Genomic DNA, 22,986 nt, shown 5'->3' with positions numbered 1-22,986 from the left:
AAAACTTAGCCTTAGGCGCTTGCCTAGTGGATTGCCAAAAAAACAAATACAAATTAGTCAATAGTCCAAAGGAATAGTACTTTTTAACGATAATTGCTTATTATCGTTTTCAGTGTTTCTATTCAAATATATAATTGTTTATTTATAAAAGGAATTAGTTTCCACATTTAGAAATATTTTCCATATTTAGAACTTATGAACTAAGAATTTACAATCAGTTAACCTAAACGTGCTCTTAATAAGAAAAAAGAAAAGAGAATAACCTAAGTCCCTAACTATTCACATAGAATTTAGTCTTCGTCTGTCACAACCAAGTACACAATGGAAGAGAACAGGATTGTTGCCATTAGTAATAAGTCATATATTCCCCAAGAGATTGTGTTCGATATTCTCATTAGGGTTTTCGCCAAGTCTCTGCTACGTTTTAGGTGCGTTTCTAAATCCTTTCGCTCCCTTATATCACAACCTTTATTCATTGAAGCACATCAAAAAGCTTGTTCCGTCTCTCAACTCATTGTCAGTTTTCCAGCTTCGACTCGTAAAGCTATTATCTATAAGTTAGTCCAGAAAATAGAAGATGGTCAATTCCAAGCTTTACCGTTCCAATACTTGAATGAGCCATGTTTCTCTATGCTCGACTCTCTGGAATCTATCAACGGCTTAGTTTGCCTATGGAACGACGATGAAGATGTTGCAATTTGCAATCCTTTCACAAAACAACAATGTCTTTCTTCCTAAGTCCACTATAAAATTTCGTAGTTGGACTACGTATATTCGATGCTCCTTAGGTTTTGATCCCACGACCAAGAAACTTAAAATTTTGAAGGCATACTATGTTTCGGATGAAAAGGGAAATTATAAAGTGAGACATTGGATTTTCACTCTCGGCATAGACAAATCATGGAGAAAAATTCGTGGTTGGGATAACTTTTTTCCTGATAAGAACATTTGTGTGTATGTTAACGGGGTCATTTATTTCGTAAATGTATATACATTAGGACGTGAGATAGCTGCATTCAACGTTGGAGATGAAAGTTTTAGAATGATCGCATTCCCTCGTGGAGTATCGTCGAGCATTTGACATTGTTCACCAACAATAGTAGATATAAAGGGACAAGTTGCACTTCTAGATCATACAACTTTTCGCGACGATAGTGGCAAGATTTTTGTGTATATTCTCACTTCCAATGAATGTACTCAGACATGGGTAAAGCATACAATTGAGCTATCATCACAGTTCAAGCATTTAGTAAATACATGTGATAAATTTTTATTTACTTCCAGCCCTAAGGGAAACATTGTATTGATTCCATGTACCAGGTATTTAAACATGTTAATCTACGACATTGAAAAGAAAGAATGGGAAATATTTGAGGTAAGTGGAGTTTATGGTCCAAGTTTTGAGGAGCTGAATAGTGTTGTACGATGTCTTGTGGAGAGTGTTAGCTCAGTAGTTTGATTGTACAATTTGCTTTTTTTTTTATTCTTGTTAACTTCAGGATTTGAGTAACAACATTATTTATTCTGTTGTTTAAAAGCAGAGTCAAGACTGTTTTACTTTTGCTAATAATATTGCTCTTCCTGTGAACCCCTCCTAGTAGCTTTTATTTATTTGGAGTAAGATATTAATTACAGCTTATAATAAGAACATACCCCTATGTATTTTGACCTGCAGCTGCACTTTTATTTATACTTCATTAAATAGTTTGATTATTATTTCAAGAAGGAAACAACCCCCCATGTTTTCTTGGTATGCTCTAACTTTTCAAGCCTGGTCGAGCTGTAGGCTAGGTACTTAGCAAGTCTGGTACTTTGGTGTAACCTTAAATTTAAATGATACTGTTGTAAAGTGGTTTGTTGTTTTTGAAGGAAAATAACATAAAATATGCATTGGTAGCATGCCACTCGAGGGTAAAGCGGAGAGAGTAGGCTGGCGCATAAGTCGCAATTCGAATGCGACTTGTAAGTCTATTTGAGATACTGCTTACTTATTATTTGGCTAACATTTCTGATTTTCCCATTTATTCCGACAAGAAACCCTCCCCCCGCACCCTCCGATGTATTTTCGCTCATGATTTCCCAGGCTGATTTTTCTCTAAGTCTGTGGTACATTGGATGATATGGCTGCGCATTTTATGTTGTCATCATCTTAATGTAAATATGATAGCTAAACTTGATCAACTTAAATTAACGTAGGTGAATTAATAGCTTCTGTTTTGTTGCTTGTCTCCTTTTTATAGTTTTGAAACTTGAAAGTGGAAGCTCCTGTTTGGATTTAATTAATGTCAAGTTCAGTCCCCAAGAATTGGAGCCAGTCTCATAATTGGAAAGCCATGTGTGTGCTATGTGAAGGGCAATATGGAACAGAGCAATTTATGGACGATAGGGAGAGGGAATATCAACTTTTGGTTTGAAAAATGGACCTCAAATGGTCCTTTGTTTAATGGGGGGTCAAAATTTATACTCAGGAGTTCAAATTTAAAACAAGTAGATAATTTTTTTTGTTGATGAATGGTGTACCAAAATTTTTAGATCAAATTAAGCAACATTTAGCTAAAACAAATTTAAAAAAAAAGAAACTTTTAATAGAACTATAGTTTTATAAATCAAAATTAAAATAACAAAAAGAACACATTAGAAATTTTACTAATAAAAGTAAGCATAAAAACAAAAGAAAGAGAGAGTCGAGATGATTTTGTTACGTAGCGAGGCCTTCGGGCACAACAGTAATAAGAACGAAAAGCAAGAAGATAAAATTGTATAGAGATTTGAAGAGATTATAATATCAGTTTGCCAGAAATTTGTGTCCTTTACAATGATAACATAACTCACTATTTATAGCTACGTCTAGGGAACAAGGTACTAGAATCGTGCCCTTCTTTAATGTCAATTATGAGGGTCATTGATGAAGGTGTAACGGTGAGCATAAATGATAAATTCTTTGTAACGGGCAGCGCACTAAATGCTGTGGAATATTCTTCATTAAACGTCACCGGACGAAGAGTATTTATTGTTTCTTTATGAGTGTCATTCCTCCTAGTACCAAATGGGATAGTTGCCTTCGGTTCAACGTGTCATTCTTTTAAGCGGCCACCTGACATAACATACTTTACCCTATACAGATTTGTAGTTAGTAGAGAGCTTTTGCTAAAGAATTTTTTTATAAAGCTTGAATTTTAAATTATAAAATTTATTTAATAAATAACTTTTAGTTAAAAAATTACTTTTAAGATTAGTTGTTTATTTCCACACAAATTTAAGTTTTAAAGGTTTTTTTATTAGGAAATTTTTTAGATTGAAAAGAATCAAATAAATCACACATGATGAAGTCCGTTTAGTTTGAACCCATGAACAACATGTTTCTTTATAATTAAAACTGTCTGGCGTAGATGGGAGAATAGATACCATTGATTTGATCCTTCTATCAAGATAAAGTTTATATTAATATTTGTCAACATCTTTGTACCGTAGCAAATATTAACATAGTACGTAATTTATAAGAATATTTACTCTTTAGCTTGTATTTTTCTAGCAAGAGAAGTTTGAAATGAATAAATTATTTAATTATTCTCACAAATAACAACTAGTCTATGAAGGGTTCAATATACTATGCACATTATGTGGTAGAATTGGACACACAAAGAACCTTTGTTCTTCACCATCAACTCCGATGACATCCACCACCACTACTACGTACACACCATTACAAAATATACCTTCAACCTCAAACAGTTCCAGTTCTAACACCACCCAAGCTACACATACATACTCCAATATAACAACTAACGACTGAAAAACAGTCATCTTTCCATCCAGAAATCGTTCAAGAGCAAAATCACCAATCTCAACCAATGTCCAATCATACAACTCCAACAATGGCGGTGCGGGACCCGCAGGTATATTTACTAACTCTAATAATACCCATATTGGTAAACACGTGCACCCTAAGAAATCCCTAATTAATAAAAATCCCACAAATCACCAGAAGTTTTTTTTAATAAAAACACTTTAAAAATCCTTAATACTCCTAAACCAATGGACCAAATGGGCAATACTAATGGGCCAGTTCTTGGAGCCTATGACAATAACAATAAAACACTAAGCCCACACTCTAAGACTCACTACCCAATCTACTCATCCATTCACATTGCTGATTCATCTGCTACACACACACAAAGCACATGATAAAGCCACGTGGCACACGAGTACATAACAGTTGTCAATCATGACACATGCAACCCCAACTCATCCCAAACTATAGGCACTCAATTACAAGCCTACATTACGGCAACTCAACCCTTCCAAATTAACACTCAAGACCCAACACCCTCACTCACCACTTAATTACCCAACACCCCGTCTGACAAAGCCCAATACCCAACACAAGAAACCGGCACAATCACTTCACTTGAGCCAACACATACACTCATATCAAATCAGCCGGCCAAATTACCCACTCAAAATCAAACTCCTACTAGCACCTTATCATTCCCCTCTAAAACCAATACCTCTACACATAAACCTCCCTTAACAGACACACCACTCCCAAATGAATCGGTCACATTACAATTTTCAACATAGGAGAACACTCTCCTTTACCAACACCAATCTCCTCCAACATTCGATCTTTCTCAACACCATCACAATGCAACCATCACAGGAATACCCACCACAGCCCACCCCCATCTACATCACACAATACCCACCAACTCAAGTTTACCCCCAGTCATGGCTAGAAATGAGTATGCAGGACCATATACTGACTTTCACTACGGAAATAGACAACCAAGATGTAATAGTGATGATCCAAAATCTGGCGGACATAGCTCAGATAGTCACCTAAGGAATGCGCATGTGAGTGACTCTTTACAATCAATTCCTACGGGCAATGCACCCCCCTTCCGTCAGTCCTTCACCACCAACAACCAATGATACCACAAATTCTTACTCCTCTCCTAATGCTTATGACACCATCTCAACTACTGAACAACATGGATTTTTCCTTTTATCCACCCCAACAACCACCCCATACCTTTGTCCCTTGGATATAGCATCGCACAGCAATAACACCCATAATACTTCTCCATGGACAAGCAACCCTATATTCCCCTCTAACACCACCAACCAGCCCACTTCCATCTCCCAGTCCATCTCACAACGAACTAGACGACATAGCTCAATTGGAAGTAGCAGTAACTATGGCAGAAATCAGAGAAACACTTCCTATATTGAGCTATCGCAATGGAAACAAAAATACATCCTCAAAGAACAGTGAAAGAAAAGTGATCATAACTTGTCCACCCGAGCTACAAAGTGTATCACTAATTATACGCTCAACAAGAAAACCAGAGGTGAGGAAGTTTGCAGTAGTATTGATCCCAGCACTGATGAACACATCCTCAACACTGGAGAGGGAGACTCCACCAAGTCCACTCACTAATCAATCCATACAGTTTGTCATATGGAACTGTCGAGGAGCTCAATCACTAGAGTTCAAAAGAAATTTTCGTTCAATGTTTAACTACCACAAGCCAACTCTTGTGGCTCTACTGGAAACGCACATGCAAGATCATGAAAATCTTGAAGCTGAGTTTGGTTTCTCACATTTAGCACAGTCGCCAACTGAAGGAATTTCTGGAGGAATCGCTCTACTATGAAGGGAGGAGGACATCAAACTTGATCAAGTGGCTGCCACAAACAAGAAGTTAATTCCATTGTTCAGGTATACCATAACCCTAATGATTGGTTACTGTCCATTGTTTATGCCAAAAATGATATCCATGCACGCACTGTACTGTGGTACAATTTACGTATTAGGTTACCCTAGTTAATAGGAGGCGATTTTAATAAAATTACTAGATCTAATGAAAAATATGGTGGACTTTGTATTAATAATAGTCGTAGTGATCAGTTTATAAAATGCCTTAATTATTATAATTTAGTAGACCTAGAATATACGGGTAGTTGTTACACTTGGTCTAATAATCGTCAATTAGCCAATAGAATTTTAGAACGTTTAGCTAAATGCTTAGCTAATTATGAATGGCTAAAACTATATTCTGAGGCTTCAGCGCATCACTTGCCAAGAACACACTCAGATCATAGTCCCTTGCTATTGAATTTAAAAAAACATAAAGCTCCTCATGATAAAACTTTCCGCTTTGAGACTATTTGGACCACTCATCCTCAATTTCCTTCAATCATTGCCCAAAATTGGACTCCTAATAAACCTACACTTCAGGCCATCAAAGATTTCCAAATTCATATCCAGGAATAGAATAGGACTACCTTTGGTAACATATTTCAGAAAAGAAAAATTGTTAGCTAGGTTACAAGGGATACAAAACTTCCCCAAGTATCCAATTAGCCAATTCCTACAAAATTTAGAAAAGGACCTAATTGCTCAATTTAATGATATTCTACAACTCGAAGAAGAATTTTGAAAGTTAAAATCTAAGATAAATTGGCTCCAATATGGTGATGCCAACACAAAAATTTTCTATTTAACCACTCTCCAGAGGCGTGTACGTAACCGTATTACGGTTCTAAAAGACTCTGTCAGAAATTGGATACTAGATCAAAAAGATATTAATAATTCTATTAAAGAATACTACCACACACTATTCACTACTAGTCACTCTCATCGCTCATTCCATAACCATAACCCAAGCTCCATCAACACAAATAATTACTCAATTCTTGAAACCCCAATCACACACATATAAATCACTGATGCTCTTAAATCCTTCCAACAATTTAAAGCACCAGGGCCGGATGGTTTACATCCTTATTTTTTCCAACAATACTGGCCTCAAGTCAAATCCCAAATCATATCTTTTCGTGAGGAAATATTTACCACACATCACATTCCCTCCGAAATTAATAAAACCTATTTATGTCTAATACTTAAAACACAACAACCTACATTAATTACACAATACAAACCAATTAATCTCTGTAACACAGTTTACAAATTAATTACTAAAATAATTGCCAAACGCATCAAATTATTCCTAATCAATATTATTAGTCCTGAGCAATCAGCTTTCTTACCCCATAGAAGAGCCACTGACAATGTCATTATAGTGCAAGAAATTATACGCCACTTTAGAAAGAAAAAAGGAGCCTAGGCATCCTTCTTGCTCAAATTAGACTTAGATAAAACCTTTGATAATCTTGAATGGGGTTTTATACATGACACGCTTCAATACTTCCAATTCCCTCCAAAGTTTATAAATCTCATAATGTCTTGCATCACCACAACTTCAATTTCCATTTTAATTAATGGTCATCCAGCTCCTTTTTTCTCACCTTCAAGAGGCATTCGTCAAGGAGATCCGCTATTTCCTTACATCTTTATACTTTGCATGGAAATTCTATCTAGGAAAATCCATATTTATGTAGACTATCTAAAGTGGCACCCTATTAATTTATCCAGAGATGGTCCACCACTATCTCATCTACTCTTTGCCAATGATATTATCCTAAATTCTAAATTGACCACTAAGAGCATCAACTCAATTATCGACACTCTAAACCTATTTACTAGATTGTCAGGATTAACTATTAATTATACAAAATCAAAAATATTCTTATCCAAGAACACTTCTAAGGAAGCTAGAAAAAGTGTTACTAATGTTTTCCATATGAAGGAGGGTTTAACTTTTGGCAAATTTCTTGGATACCCTATTTTCAACACAAAATAAACTCCATCCCATTTCCAGTTCTTAATAGATAATTTTAAAAATAAATTAGCAGGATGGAAAACAAACTTCCTAATAATGGAAGGACACACTACATTGATCAAAGCTACTCTTAATTATCTGCCTAATCATGTCATGCAATTAATCAAAATACCACATAATGTTATTAACAAACTAGAAAGATATCAACGACACTTTCTATGGGGTACCACTCCACAGAAATGCAAGTTACACTTTATTAAATGGGAACAGTCCAATTACCTAAGGAAAATAGTGGTTTGGGTATACAAAACCTCAAAGATAAAATAAGTATTATTGGAATTCCTAGCTTGGAGACTATTTCAGTGACCTTCCTCACACTGGGCTAGAATAATCTTTTCAAAATACTTAGCAACTACTACCTCCAAAACTGTGTCCAACAACAAGAAAGCTATCACTCATGGGTGGTCTTCATGTCAATTAAGCATCAAATGGCATCCCGCTAATGGAAAACACATAATTTTATGTGATGATCCTGGGCTAGACACTAATTTAATTCTAAGAAAAATTATTGAAGGTCCCCTATCCCAAATAATCAATCTTCATCACTCTCCCTCTATATAACAGGGAACTTCATAACTGCCCAAACAATACCTTTTGAGCTACCAACGACAATAGAAGAGTTCATTACCCATCACTATATACCTACTATCACGAACCCTAATATCCATGATCATATCTATTGGGGCCTCACACCCAGTGGCATCTTCATAGTTAAATCTCTCTATCAAACATTACATTCTTACGAACAAACTAAGTCCTTCCAATGGCTATGGAAACTACACTTACCCCACAAAATTAAATATTTCCTATGGCTTATGAGCTATCATCGTCTGCCCACATTCATCCACCTCCACAGTATACATATCTCCCAGTATGAACAATGCTCCATTTGCCATTTACATGAGGAATCCATAAGCCATCTTTTTTCCAATGCCACCATGCCAAAGTGCTTTGGCAATGGTTAGGTATTAACTTAACCAATGCAAACTTAAATAGGCTGCATGAGGATACCCCCCACAAACTATCTCAATTTATTTTATGAACAACTATTCATAATACTCAAATCTCTCCTCATATCTTAATTCCTTACACTCTTTGGAACTTATGAAAAACTAAAAATCGTACTATGTTTGAAGGTACATACCACCAGATCCTAATCAAATCATAAGCGAAGCTGCTGATTTTCTTTACATAGGTCTGAACAATCCCAACACCATTCCAGAAAAAAGCACAATGCACGTTAAATGGAACCCTCCTAATAATGGCTACTTTAAACTTAATTATGATGGTACATGTAGCCTAACACATCAAAAACGTGATTTTGGTGGAGTGATTAGAGACTCCACAGATAAATGGTTACTAGGATACATGGGTTCAAGGTCTATGGGAAACACAATCTACATGGAACTTATGGCCTTACAGGAAGGGCTACGATTTTCCCTACACCATAATTTCACACCATTGGAGGTCAATATGGATTCAACTGAGGTAATCTCTTTCCTTCATTCCAACAATTCACATTACTCATCTTTGATTAATGAATGCATGTATCTCCTACATCTTTGTCATGACCCTAACTCCGAACCCAGTCGTGATGGCGCCCCTCGTGAAGACAAGGCCAGCCAATTAGACCTAATTCACTTATTAAAATAGTTAAACAATATAAAAGCAGTCTAAACATGATTTAATGATAATAAGTAGCGAAAATACAACCCGATATAGCCCTAACCGAGGTGTCACAAGTCACGAGCATCTACTAGGGTATAAGTACAACTAAAAGTCTGAAGTGTACAAATATAGACTAATGAAATGAAGAGAGAGAAAAGCAGTGCTGCGAATGCCGGCAGCTACCTTGCTAAACTCCGATGACTCTGCCTCCGATCAGCCAAAACTCACTACCGGGTGTATAAATACCTGAATTTTCATGCAAGGTGCATAGAGTAAAGTAAGTACTCCAACTCAGTGAGTAACAAATGTAAATAAAGACTGACTGCAAGAAATCACGTAAAGCATATCAAGATGTTGTATAGAAGCAGTTCAAAAACTAGTAAGAAAGCAGTGAAGCTATAAAATCTCTTAAAACATCTTAGCTCAGTTTAAACTTTTTTGAAAATGACTTTTTCAACAATTACGCAAATAAATGCAAAACAATTAGTGCAGATAAGCATAGAAATTCGTCCCTCGGGCACAAATACCATAGTTTAATAGGTAAAATGACAAGTAAATATGAAAGATAAACACATAAAGGTTCGCCCCTCGGGCACAATGTCAACAACTCCGCCCCTCGAACAATATCTCAGAACAATACCAGCCCCTCGGGTAATCACATAGAAATGTACCAGCCCCTCAAACAATCGCTTAGAATAATACCAGCTCTTGGGCTATCACATAGTACAATATTATCCCCTCGGGCTATATCTCACATCACAATGGGTACCCGCGCTCACTGGGGGTGTACAGACTCCGGGAGGGGCCCCTTACGACCCAAGCGCAATATCAAGCCATCTCGTGGCATCAAATTTAGGCTCTCGGCCTCATATCAATCAACAAGCCACCTCGTGGCGTACATATCTCAGGCCCTCGGCCTCATAATCAAATCAGTATCTCACTGTTGCTGTGTGCAGCCCGATCCAAAAGTATCCTCACAATACAGTCCATCGGCCTTACTCAGTCAAAATCACATAAGCCACTCGGGCAAATAGTAAAATATGATGCTCAGCCCAAAATATTATTTGAAATATCATTTCAAGTGTTAAAGTAAACTACACTTGGTTGAGTTTTGAAAACAGTAGAAAATAACATGACTGAGTTCAAGTATAATGTCAAAACAGTGAGGAAATATCAACAAAAATCCTCGAAGGGTTCAGATAGCTGGCACTAGCCCAAATATGGCATTCAGCCCAAATAATGATTATAGCAAATAGTTTTCAATCAAATACGCGGTAAAATTATAAAATCAGGACGGACCAAGTCACAATCCCCAATAGTGTACGACCCCACGCTCGTCATCCAACGTGTGCCTCACCTCAATATAGCACCACGATGTGCAATCCGGGGTTTCAAACCCTCAGAACATCATTTACAATCATTACCCACCTCGAACCGGCTAAATCTCTAGCTCGCGATGCCTTTACCCCTCAAATCGGCCTCCACGTGCGTCGAATCTATCCAAAATCAGAATGAGAACATCAAAATATGCTAAGGTAACAAAGCCCAAGCGAAAACAATTAATAAAGGGCACAAATCCCGAAATTAGTAAAATCTGAGCCCTAGCCCCGCTTCTCGAAACTCAGAAATTTTCCCATTAATAGATTCCTCATTTCCCCACGAGTCTATGCATATCAAGAATACTAAAATCGGAGTTCAAATTACCCCTCAAATCCTCAATTTAAGGCCTCTTATTCTCAAGCCCTAATCCTCCATTTTTAGCCCTTTAATTCCTTTAATTATAGCCTTAATCCATGAAATACTACCATAGAAATGTGTTTTTAGGTCCAAAAATCCTTACCTTAACAAAGTCTCTTAATTTCTCTCTTCGGAATCACCCAAAAACTCGAAGGTCGAAGTCAACAATGGTGGAATAACTCAAACTCGCGAAATGAAATAACATATATGGTCTTCCCAGGCCTTTCCGCATATGCGGTCAAAGATCCGCTTCTACGGTATCGCATTTGCGGTATAAACCTCCGCTTTTGCGGAATTCACTTACTTATCCCACACCGCTTCTACGACAAAACTTCTGCATCTGCGACATCGCAGATGCGGTCACCATACCGCTTTTGCGGTCGCCGCACTTCTGACCCTTTTCGCTTCTACGATAAATCACCCACATCTGCGGCGCCGCATTTGCGGTACCCAATTCGTAGATGCGAAAATACTAGAAGCAGCAATATCAGCTACTGCAACAAAATTCCAACCTCTCCGATAACCATCCGAAATCACCCCGAGGCTCCCAAGACCTCAACCAAAAGCACAAACATATCCTAATACTTTATTCGAACTTGTTCCAACTATCAAAATACTTAAAACTATATCAAATTAACCAAAACACCTCGGATTCAAGCCTAAGTTTCTAAAAAATATCCAAAATATGTTTTTGATCAAAAACCCAACCAAGCCACGTCCGAATGACCTGAAAATTTGCACACGCATCCCAACTGACACAACGGGACTATTCAAACTTCTGGAATTTCATTCCGATCTCTATATCAAAATCTCATCTATCAACCGGAAAAAGCCGAAATCTCAATTTCGTCAATTCAAGCCTAAACCTTCCACGGACTTCCAAAATGCATTCTGATCACGCTTCTAAGTCCCAAATCACCTAACGGAGCTAACCAACCATAAAAATGCCAATCCGAGATCATACACAAACAAGTCAAATATTGGTCAAACCTTTCAAATTTCGAGCTTCAAACTGGGAACTGTTCTTCCAAGTTCATTCTGATTACCCTGAAAACCAAAACCAACAATTTACATAAGTCATAATACATCACACGGGGAAAGTCATGCCCGAGAACTGGCGAGTGAAGTGAAAAAGCTCAAAACGACAGGTTGGGTCGTTACAATCTTCTAGGTAGTCCTTGGGTGACACACATCTATAGGGAGCAGAACCAAGGGGTAGATCAAATGGACAAACAAGGGGCAACTCTCTCATTGCAAGCCCCCACTACTGAATTTTGGAAGCACCTCATTTTTTCATTCAACAGTACACCGATGATCAACGGGGAACACTTCACAATTGTTCCATAACTGCTAACATGCAGCTAGAACACCTATCCTTTTGTTTAAATATGTTGTCCAACACTTGTAATAGGAACTTGGCAACTCCAATAGAAGTTAGCATCAGTGCACGACACTCCTTTTGTAACTTTGTAACACATTATGCTCCTTGTACTACTCCTTAATATATAAAATATACATCTTCGATTGATAAAAAAAAATTATAAGAGAAGAAATTTTGCCTCTGTCTTTGAAGAGGAGTTTAATGGTGATGAAGAGTCTAAAGGGTCGTTTGGTAGGGAAATAAGTTATCCCATGATCAATTATTTCGGATTAGTTATCCTGGGATTAGTTATCTCACTCTCCTATTAGGATAAAAAAATTACTAATTTCGGGATTAGTTATATCACGATTTTATCCCAATCAAATATGAGATAAACTCATCTAAAATTTGATTGCCAGATTAATTATCCCTTATTCCTCATACTAAATGAGTCTAAGGCTTTACTGGTGGAGATCTTCAAAGGGAAGAAGTTGTTGAGAGAAAAGAATAAAAAATTCAGAACGATGGGACAGAGACATTAGGAATGAAATTGAGGTAGATTATAAGAGTAAAAATGAAATGTCACTAACATTTTTAGCTGGAAAAGGCTTTCGAATAACATGTTAGGCGCTCAAATGTGAAGACGATACACGCACTGTGCCATGTTAGAACCGAGTGTCTACGAGACACATGTGCTTCGTTTTTGTTAAGTTGAAATGTCTACTTGATCATTGAGTAAATTCAAGAGCATGTTTGGCCATGAAACCTTTTTCACTTTTTTCCAAAAATTATTTTTTCAAAATTAGTATTTGGCCATAAAAATTCCACTTTTCACCTGAAGCTGAATTTTTTAAAAAACTCCAAAAAACTATCTTTAAGAAAATTTCACGAAGATCACTCACAAAAATTCAAAAACAACTCAGAATTATATTCATATCAAACATAACTCTAATTTTTAAATATCATTTTTACTTCTTTTTTTCGAAATTTTACAATTCTTTTTTTGAAACGCTCACCAAGTGTCAAATTGATAGTTCGGGCCAAGTTATGAGTGTTTAATGGGCCGGGTTGACTCGTTTAATTTCTGGACCGGCCCAGACCGATATTAACCTGGACCGGTGGTATGGGGCCGGGTAGGGCTGAATTTGGGGGGTTAGGGGATGGGGCATTTATATTTGCTTATCGGTTAACCGGATCAGTCAAACCCGCTAAAGGGAAAACACTGTTGAACCGATCAACCGGACCGGTTCAACAACTATTTTCTGAATATTGTTTTAAAATAAAATAAAATCCACTTGACCGATGGCAACGGTCAGTTTCCAATTTGATCGTTGCCCAATGGTTATTTTGCAAGAATAGTCCTTTTTTGGGCAATGTTTTTTTTAAAAATAGCGCTTTAGATAATTACTAATTTAGCCCTTTGAAAAACTATAAATACACCCCACTCTTCTTCATTTCTTCACTCATCTTTTATTTCTCAAACTCAAATTCTCAATTTTCATTCTCTCATTCTTCACCTAAATTGCAATCAACTATTTGGCTCTCATTTTTCTGGGAATTTAATTTATCATATTATTTGAAGTTTGGAGTTTGAACATTGAACAATTGATGTTTCTTCGTGGTAATATTAGAGTTGCAAAAATCATCAAGTGTTCAATTTATTGTTGAATTCGGTGCACTCCCTCCAACTCTTTCTCTTATTTACTATTTTATTTACATATTTAATTTTTGTTAGTAGTTAAATTTTCACAATATGTTTAATGCTGCAAAAAAAGGTTTATAATAAGGTTGCTAATCGGGGTAATCAGGGAAATAGAAAAAGAGGTACTACTTCAATATTTGGTAGTAATTTAAATGACTTTACACATGTTTCTGAAATATCACCCGATAATAATATAGATTATGAACAATTACAAAAAGATTTTGGTATAGACGATAATGAATTAGAAATTGAAGATGAGACACCCTTTCACCTAATAGTGTTGGAGTTGGTAGCAGGGGTGGTGGTCGTGGCGGTAGTAGTAGACCATCTATGGCCCCGACTACTAATCGGAGAACAAGAAGTAAGGTTTGGAATTTTTTAACGAAATAGAGAATTCTAATAGAGTTATACGCAAAATTTGTAAAGATGATTTTAAACATAAGACTGGAGTAAGTTTAGGGGGAAATGTGACATTTAGTAGACATATGAGAATTACTCATCCTATAGAATGGGGCTTTGATTTAAATGAAAATCAAGGAACTCTAAGCCCTAGTACTGGAGGACTTATGAAATATGATAAGATGAAGGATCGTGAGGAGTTCGAAAAAATGATTGTTTTGGGTTGTCTACGTTTTTCTTTTGCTTCTTCATCATATCTGACTGTGTATATTCAAAGGATTTATAATCCCTTATTTAAAAGTATCCCTAGAAGTATTTGTAGATATGATATCTTTAGACTTCATGGACAATATCAGACATACATACGTTATTTGTTTGACCACTTTCCTTGTAGAGTTTCGCTAACTTCTGATATTGGCCATGCTGTAAATGGAAATGATTATTTGACAATTACATATCATTTGATAGATAATAATTATTGTATATAAAAATATATTATCACTTTTAAATATGATGAAGATCAAAGCCATACTGCTATTTTTATAAGCACTACTATTTGCGAAGTCGTTGAATTTTATAATCTTAATAAAAAAAGTATTGTGTATATCTTTTGATAATGCTTCTAACAATAATGCCGCTATTTCAATATAAAGACTGCATTTGAAACCACCACTAGACGAAATTTTTCATGTTAGGTGTGCATGCCATGTTTATAATTTAATTATTAAAAGTGGACTTGATTTATTTGCGACTGAGATTACTCGTTTTAGAAGAGCGGTTGGTGTTATTCAAGAAAATAATGGACAATCTAGAATTAGGAAATTTAAGAGTAAGTGTACGGAGCATAACCCTAACCCCAGATTCATGCTAGAGGAAATTGTTACTAGATGTAATTATACATACTTATTTTTAAAATGTTGCTACAAATGTAGATTGTCGATAACTAAAGTTGCTAATGCGCATTATACTGATCCAAACCATATGTTAATAACTATTACTTGGGAGTCCATTAATGATGTTGTGAAATTTTTACATAAATTTTATACAGCTATTGTTGAGTTTTATGGAGCATATTACCCTATTGTTACTTTGGCTTTAGTACGTATAGTTGAAATTTCTTGTCTACTTTCTGAATTTAAGAAGAAAGAAAAATATGTCACGATCTTAAACCCAGACCCGGTTGTGATGGCATCTCTCATGAAGACAAGGCCAGCCGAAACAACGCCCAATTCTTTTTAACATTTAAAAATACACAATTTAAGTCTTTAACACGATAAAATCTCAATTAAGCAATGAAACAGTAAAATTTGCGAAAGTAAAACCAACACAGCCCGACATCGGGGTGTCATCAATCATGAGCATCTATCGTGGCATAATCACATAGGCTCTCGATCTCATATCAAAAAGCCACCTCGTGGCGTACAAATCTCAAGCCATTGGTCTCATAATCATAAACTGTGTTTCCTGACAACATAGGACCTTGGCCTTACTTAGTCAGATTCTCATAAGTCACTCGGGCAACAGTAAAACATGATGCTTAGTCCAAAATATCATTTAAAACATCATTTTAAGTGTTAAAGCAGAGTAAACATGGCTGAGTTATGAAAACAATAGAATATAACATGACTGAGTATATGTATAAAGTCAAAACAGTGAGAAAATATCAGTAAAAATCTCCTAAGGGTCCAAATAGTTGGCACGAGGCCCAAATATGGCATTTAGCCCAAACATGATGATAGCAAATAGTTTTCAGTCAAATACGCGGTAAAATAATCATTCGGGATGGACTAAGTCAAAATTCCCAACGGTGCACGGCCTCACGCTCGTCATCTAGTGTGTGCGTTACCTCAATATAGCACAACGATGCGTTACCTCATTACTCACCTCAAACCTGTCCAAACTCTAGCCCGCGATGCCTTTGCCTCACGAATGGGCCTCCAAATGCTCCAAATGAAACCAAAATCAGTATATTATCATCAATATACGCTAAAGGAACAAAGCACATGTGGAAATAATCAAATTAACTCAAGAATCCCGAAATTGCTCAAACCCTGCCCCCGGGCCCACGTCTCCAAATCCGACCAAAGTCTCAAAATCCGACAACCTATTCAATTCCGAGACTATCCATACTAGTTTCACTCAATTTCGACTTTGAATCGGTTTAAAATCCAAAAAAATTATTTTATGAAGTTCCACAATTTTTCATAAATTTACATCCCAAATCTCTGCTCAAATGATGAATCCAACGTTATAATTATGTATTTTAGCCAAAATTGAGTTAGAATCACTTACCCCGATGATTTTTCTTGAAAATCCCTCGAAAAATCACCAAAGCCCGAGCTCTCTAGGTCAAAATATGAAATAAAACCCCAAATCTCGTATTTATAGAGTACCTTCCGGATCCCCATCACCGTTGACCGCGGTGACCACCGTTGACCGTGGTAAAACCATTGTTGACCGCAGTAAAACCATTGCTACAGCGGAAAATGTTGATTGCAGTGACATGATTTAGTATTTTGGCCATAACATTATTACATATGTATAAATTATGATTTCTTTACCTTTCTAGAAACTAGACACAAAGAGCTACAACTTTCATTTTTGAATCATCTGAAAATTCCTTGTAGATCAAAATATATAGGCTTCCGAAGTTGAATCAACGACCTGCGGATTCTTCATGACCGCGGACAGCGGACCATTTTCCGCGACCGCAATAAAATCACAGCGCCCAACGGTAAAACATCCACCCCAGCTATAAATTTAAGCACCAGAACCAATGCCTGAGTCCATGTAAAGCCCGACTCGCTCAAAACTCACCCTAATCACACCCGAAGCCCTCGGGACCTCAACCCAAACATATCAAAACCTCCCATAACATCATTAAAACTTATTCGAGCCTTCGAATCACTCTAAACAATGCCAAAAGACCAAATCAACTTTAGATTCAGCCTTAAGAACTTAGTAACTTTAAAGTTCCATAAACGATGCCGAAACCCACCAATTCAACTTCGAATGACCTGAAATTTTGCACACACGTCACAAATGACACAAAGGACCTATTTCAACTTTCAGAATTCCATTCCGACCCCTATATCAAAATCTCACCTATCAACCGGAAAATGCCAAAATCCCAATTTCGGCAATTCAAGCCTAAACCTTCCACATACCTCCAAAATACATTCCGATCATGCTCCTAAGTCCCAAATCACCTAACGGAGCTAACCATATCATAAAAGTTCCAATCCGAGATCATATACTAACAAGTCAAAACATGGTCAACCTTTCAAATTTTAAGCTTCAAATTGAGAAATGTTCTTCCAAATTCATTCCGATTACCCTGAAAATCAAAACCGACAATTTACATAAGTGATAATACATCGCACGGGGCTATTCATGCCCGAGAACTGGTGAGCGAAGTGCAAAAGCTCAAAATGACCGGTCGAGTCGTTACATCCTCCCCCACTTAAACATACGTTCGTCCTCGAATGTGCCCAGAGTTGTTCCAAAAACCATTAAATCGCTGTGAAACCTTACCATGTACATACTCGGGGGTGATCCCGGGTCATCTTATTTCATATAGGTCTGATAACATAATATAACTGAAATTTCACAATCCAACCTAGCCCATAAATCTTAGAACCACATTTTCACTTCTTACACCATTTACAAAATCAGGATCTCACATCCATACTCTAGATAAGCTCGAACAAACTGTAATAATTCATACCTGCAACCTTAGTTGCAATTACATGATATACCACATAACTCAAAAATTTGTAGCAATAACTTCTAATCACATCAGCTGCACACAACAACCGAATACCGATAGTAAGCCTCTTATCAACTAAAGTTTCATTCCAACAATTTTATATACTACCAATGATGAATAAAACACGTAGAAAGTCAATAACCATTCCTCATATCAACCCTTCATGAAGCCACTCCTCCTTTGGCAAGGACCCTGGGAAATGTCTGAGCCGAACATCATTATTATCCTTCCAACATGCCTAAACTGATTCCATTTGTATTCATTTTAGATCCCGACGATCTCATCTAATCTAACACAACTACTATGGTGACATGACACATCAATACAATCTAAAGCCATAACTCGTGCAACCCGTACACCAATAAGCAACATTCTGAACATCCTCAAATCATGAAAAAAAATGATTCAAAGGAGAGAGCTGAACCACAAACTCACTAGTACCAACACATATAATGATGAGAACCTGTCACACATCGTAGAAAGAGAACAAACGAATCCAAAACGAATGGTCATACCTCCACATAACTTCGCTGCAATGCTCGACCCTATCCAAACACTGATTCACATGAAATACCTCAAGTCACGCTGTGTAATGACTCGACCGGTCGTTTTGAGCTTTTGCACTTTGCTCGCCAGTTCTCGAGCATGACTTGCCCCGTGTGATGCATTATGACTTAGGTAAATCGTTGGTTTTGGTTTTCAGGGAAATCGGAATGAATTTGGAAGAACAGTTCTCAGTTTGTAGCTTGAAATTGGAAATATTTGACCAAGATTTGACTTGCTTGTATATGATCTCGGATTAAAATTTTTATTATTTAGCTAGCTCCGTTGGGTGATTTGGAACTTAGGAGCGTGATCGATATGCATTTTGGAAGTCCGTAGAAGGTTTAGGCTTGAATTGGCGAAATTGAGATTTCGGCATTTTTTGGTTGACAGATAAGATTTTGATATAGAGGTCAGAATGAAATTCAAAGAGTTGCAATATATTACTTGTGTTATTTGGGATATGTGTGTAAAATTTTAGGTCATTCAGACGTGGTTTGGTTGGGTTTTTGATCAAAAGTGTATTTCAGAAGATTTTGGAAATTTAGGCTTGAATCCGATGTGTTTTGGGTAATTAGATGTTGTTTGAGGTGTTTTGATGATTGGAACAAGTTTGAATGAGGTTTTGGGATGTGTTTGTGCCTTTGGTTGAGGTCCCAGGGGCCTCAGGTGAGTTTCGGGTGGTCATTCGAATCATTTTTGGAGTTTGTAAGTTGTAGAAATTGCAGGTTTACTATTGTAGAGAATTATCTCTTCGCATTTGCGAGTGGAGCCTCGCGTTCGCGTAGAAGGAATTGAGGAAGACCAGAATTCAGCCTTCGTGTTCGCGATAGAGGATTCACGTTCGCGGAAGGTTGGGAAGCAGTGCATCGCCTTCGCGAGATGGTCTTCGCGATCGCGTAGAGTAATTTGGGTCTGAGGGGTTGTAGGTCATTTGTTCATCGCGTTCGCGTAAAGGTGAGCGCGTTCGCGAAGGTGTAGGAGGCAGAAGCATCGCATTCGCGATGGGTGTTACGCGTTCGCGTAGGACAAACGTTGGTCAACGTAAGTTTGTGCTTCGCGAACGCGAGGCATTGACCGCATTCGTGAAGAAGGAAGGTCAGACCTGGGCAGAATGTTTTTAATTCATTTCATCCGCGATTTTGGGGCTCATTTCCTCCATAGTTGGTCATTTTGAGAGCTCTTTGAAGGTGGGATTCAAGGGGAAACGTTTGGAGGTAAGAATTTCGGACTTAAAACTCAATTCTGTTGTGAAATCCACCTAGAACAAAATAGGAACTTAAGCTAAAAATAGAAGAACTAGGGCTTAGAATTTTGGACTTTTGATTGGGGATTTGGAGGACCATTTGGGGTCGTATTTGAGAACTTTTGATATGTATGAACTCGTGGAGAGATAAAGAACCCATTGATGTAAAAATTTCTGAGTTTCGAGAAGTGGGTCTGACGCTCAGGTTTTGCTAATTTTGGGATTTTTGGTATTTTTTTATTGTTTTTGCTTGGGATTTGTTCCCTTAGTATATTGTGACGTATTCGTTCTGATTTTTGATTGATTCAACATGCGTGGAGGCCGATTCGAGGGGCAAAGGCATCGCGAGCTAGAGATTTAGCCGGTTCGAGGTGAGTAATGATTGTAAATGATGCTCTGAGGGTTCGAAACCTCGAATTGCACATCGTAGTGCTATATTGAGGAGAAACACATGATTGATGATGAGCGTGGAGTCGTGCACTATTGTGGATTGTGACTTGGTCCGTCTCGATTGATGGTTTTACCGTGTATTTGACTGAAACTTATTTGTTATCATCATGATTTGGGTTGATTGCCATATTTGGACTTTGTGCCAACTATTTGAACCATTCGCGGATTTTTATTACAATTTCCTCACTATTTTGACTTATTAATTGAACTCAGTCATGTTATTTTCCACTGTTTTACTACTCAGCCATTTTTACTCAGTTTTTAGACTTAAATGATATTTTAAATGATGTTTTGGGTTGAGAAATATTGTTTTACTAATGCCCGAGAGACTTGTAAGTATTTTTGACTGAGTAAGGCCGAGGGCCTAGTTGTGAGGAAACACTGATACTGATTTGAGGCCGAGGGCTTGAGATATGTATGCCACGAGGTGGCTTGTTATTCTAGTTTATGAGGCCGAGGGCCTGAGATATATACGCTACGAGGTGGCTTGACTAATATGAGGTTGAGGACCTAGATTTGATGCCACGAGATGGCTTGATATTGAGCTTGGGCCGTAAAGAGCCCCTCCCGGAGTCTGTACACCCCCTGTGAGTGTGGGTACCCATTGTGATGTGAGATATAGCCCGAGGGGATGATATTGTTATATATGATAGCCTGATGGGCTGGTAATGTTCTATATGATTGCCCGAGGGACTGGTACCATTCTATGTAATTCCCCGAGGGACTGGTACCGTTCTATGTGATTACCCGAGGGGCTGGTATTGTTCTGAGATATTGCCCGAGGGGCAAAGTTTTGACATTAAGCCCAAGGGGCGAACCTTTATGTGTTTATCTTTCATAGTTACCTATCGTTTAACTGTTAAACTATGGTATTTGTTCCTGAGGGGTGGATTTCTATGCTTATCTGCACTAACTGTTTTGCATTCATTTGCATAACTGTTGAAAAAGCCATTTTCAAAAAATGGTTTAAACTAAGCTAAGATGTTTAAAGGGATTTTACAGCTTCACTGCTTTCTTACTGGTTTTTGAACTGCTTCTATACAGCATCTTGATTCGCTTTACGTGTTTCTTGCCTTCAGTCTTTATTTACATTTGTTACTCACTGAGTTAGAGTACTCACTTTACTCCCTGCACCCTGTATGCAGATTCAGGGATTTATACACCCGATAGAGGGGTTTGGCTAATCGGAGGTAGAGTCATTGGAGTTTAGCAAGGTAGTTGCCGACGTTCGCAGCACTGCGTTTCCCTCTCTTCATTTTATTAGTTTGTATTTGTATACATCAGACTTTCAGTTGTATTTATCACCTAGTAGATGCTCGTGACTTGTGACACCCCGATTAGGGCTGTGTCGGGTTGTATTTCCGCTACTTATTATCCTTAAATCATGTTTAGACTGCTTTTATATTGCTTAACTGTTTTAAAAAGTGAGTTGGGTTTAATTGGTTGGCCTTGTCTTCACGAGAGGTGCCATCACGACCGGGTTCGGGGTTAGGGTCGTGACAAGTTGGTATTAGAGCCTAGGTTACATAGGTCTCACGAGTCATGAGCAGGTTTAGTAGAGTCTCGTGAATCGGTACGAAGATGTCTGTATTTATCCTTGAGAGGCTGCAGAACCTTTAGGAAAACTTCACATTCTTGAATTTTTATCGTGCGTCCTTGATTCAGCTTGAAATGTAACTCTTTGAATTCCTTCCACGCATTCATATGCGTGCATGAGCGCTCAGTATTTGATGTGCCTTGATGGCTTGTGGTTCCCTGATTGAGGGGCGAGATGTGATCTCTGTGAGTTGATGTTGGGCCAGTCTGGAGGACTTGAGGCTGGATCCTTGCCTATGGTTTGAGCACCGAGGTGCCGATTGTGTGAGCAAGTATTTTTGAACTTATATGTTCGGTAGTGTCCTTGTTAGTGGAAGTGACGGCTGGGTGGCTATGTGATGAGTATGTTAGTACTGCGAGATTTATCCATATGATTTGGAAGCCATGAGAAGGGTCTGCTAGAGGATAGAAGAACTATTAGGTGCTTGAATTCCCTTTTGATTCGAGGTATAGCCATGAGTTGTTGGCGTGTGAAGGATCTTTTCATGTTTCCCAGTTGAGAGTGAAGTAAATTTCATATTGCGGTATGAGTTTAGACTCAGGAAGACTAAGTGACTGCGTATAGTTTATGACGGTGGGAGGTATACAGGAATGTTAGTTGGAGGCAAAGCAGGTGGGTTATCTCCTACGAAGTGTTTTGAAGTTATGCGATCCTTATGTATCTGTTAGAAGATCTCATTTGCAAGTGAAAGATATGTGTTGTAATTTAAATTGGGTCACTTAAGTGAGTGGGCTTGACCGTTGCAAGAGTGAATGCGAGATTTGCAGAAG

General features: G+C 37.6%; 1 protein-coding gene across 1 annotated transcript; it reads left to right on the top strand.

The window, feature by feature from the left end:
* The first annotated feature begins 321 nt into the window (after positions 1 to 321).
* Positions 322 to 738, top strand: LOC138880201 (putative F-box protein At2g02030). The gene has a single exon (XM_070159876.1). The coding sequence runs from the start codon at positions 322 to 324 to the stop codon at positions 736 to 738; it is 417 nt and encodes a 138-aa protein (XP_070015977.1).
* The last annotated feature ends 22,248 nt before the right edge of the window (positions 739 to 22,986 follow it).

The sequence above is a fragment of the Nicotiana sylvestris genome, chromosome 10 (genome assembly GCF_000393655.2).
Source record: "Nicotiana sylvestris chromosome 10, ASM39365v2, whole genome shotgun sequence".
Taxonomy (NCBI): Eukaryota; Viridiplantae; Streptophyta; class Magnoliopsida; order Solanales; family Solanaceae; genus Nicotiana; species Nicotiana sylvestris.
Note: the sequence above shows the minus strand (reverse complement) of the source record. Positions and strands in the feature narration are given on the sequence as shown.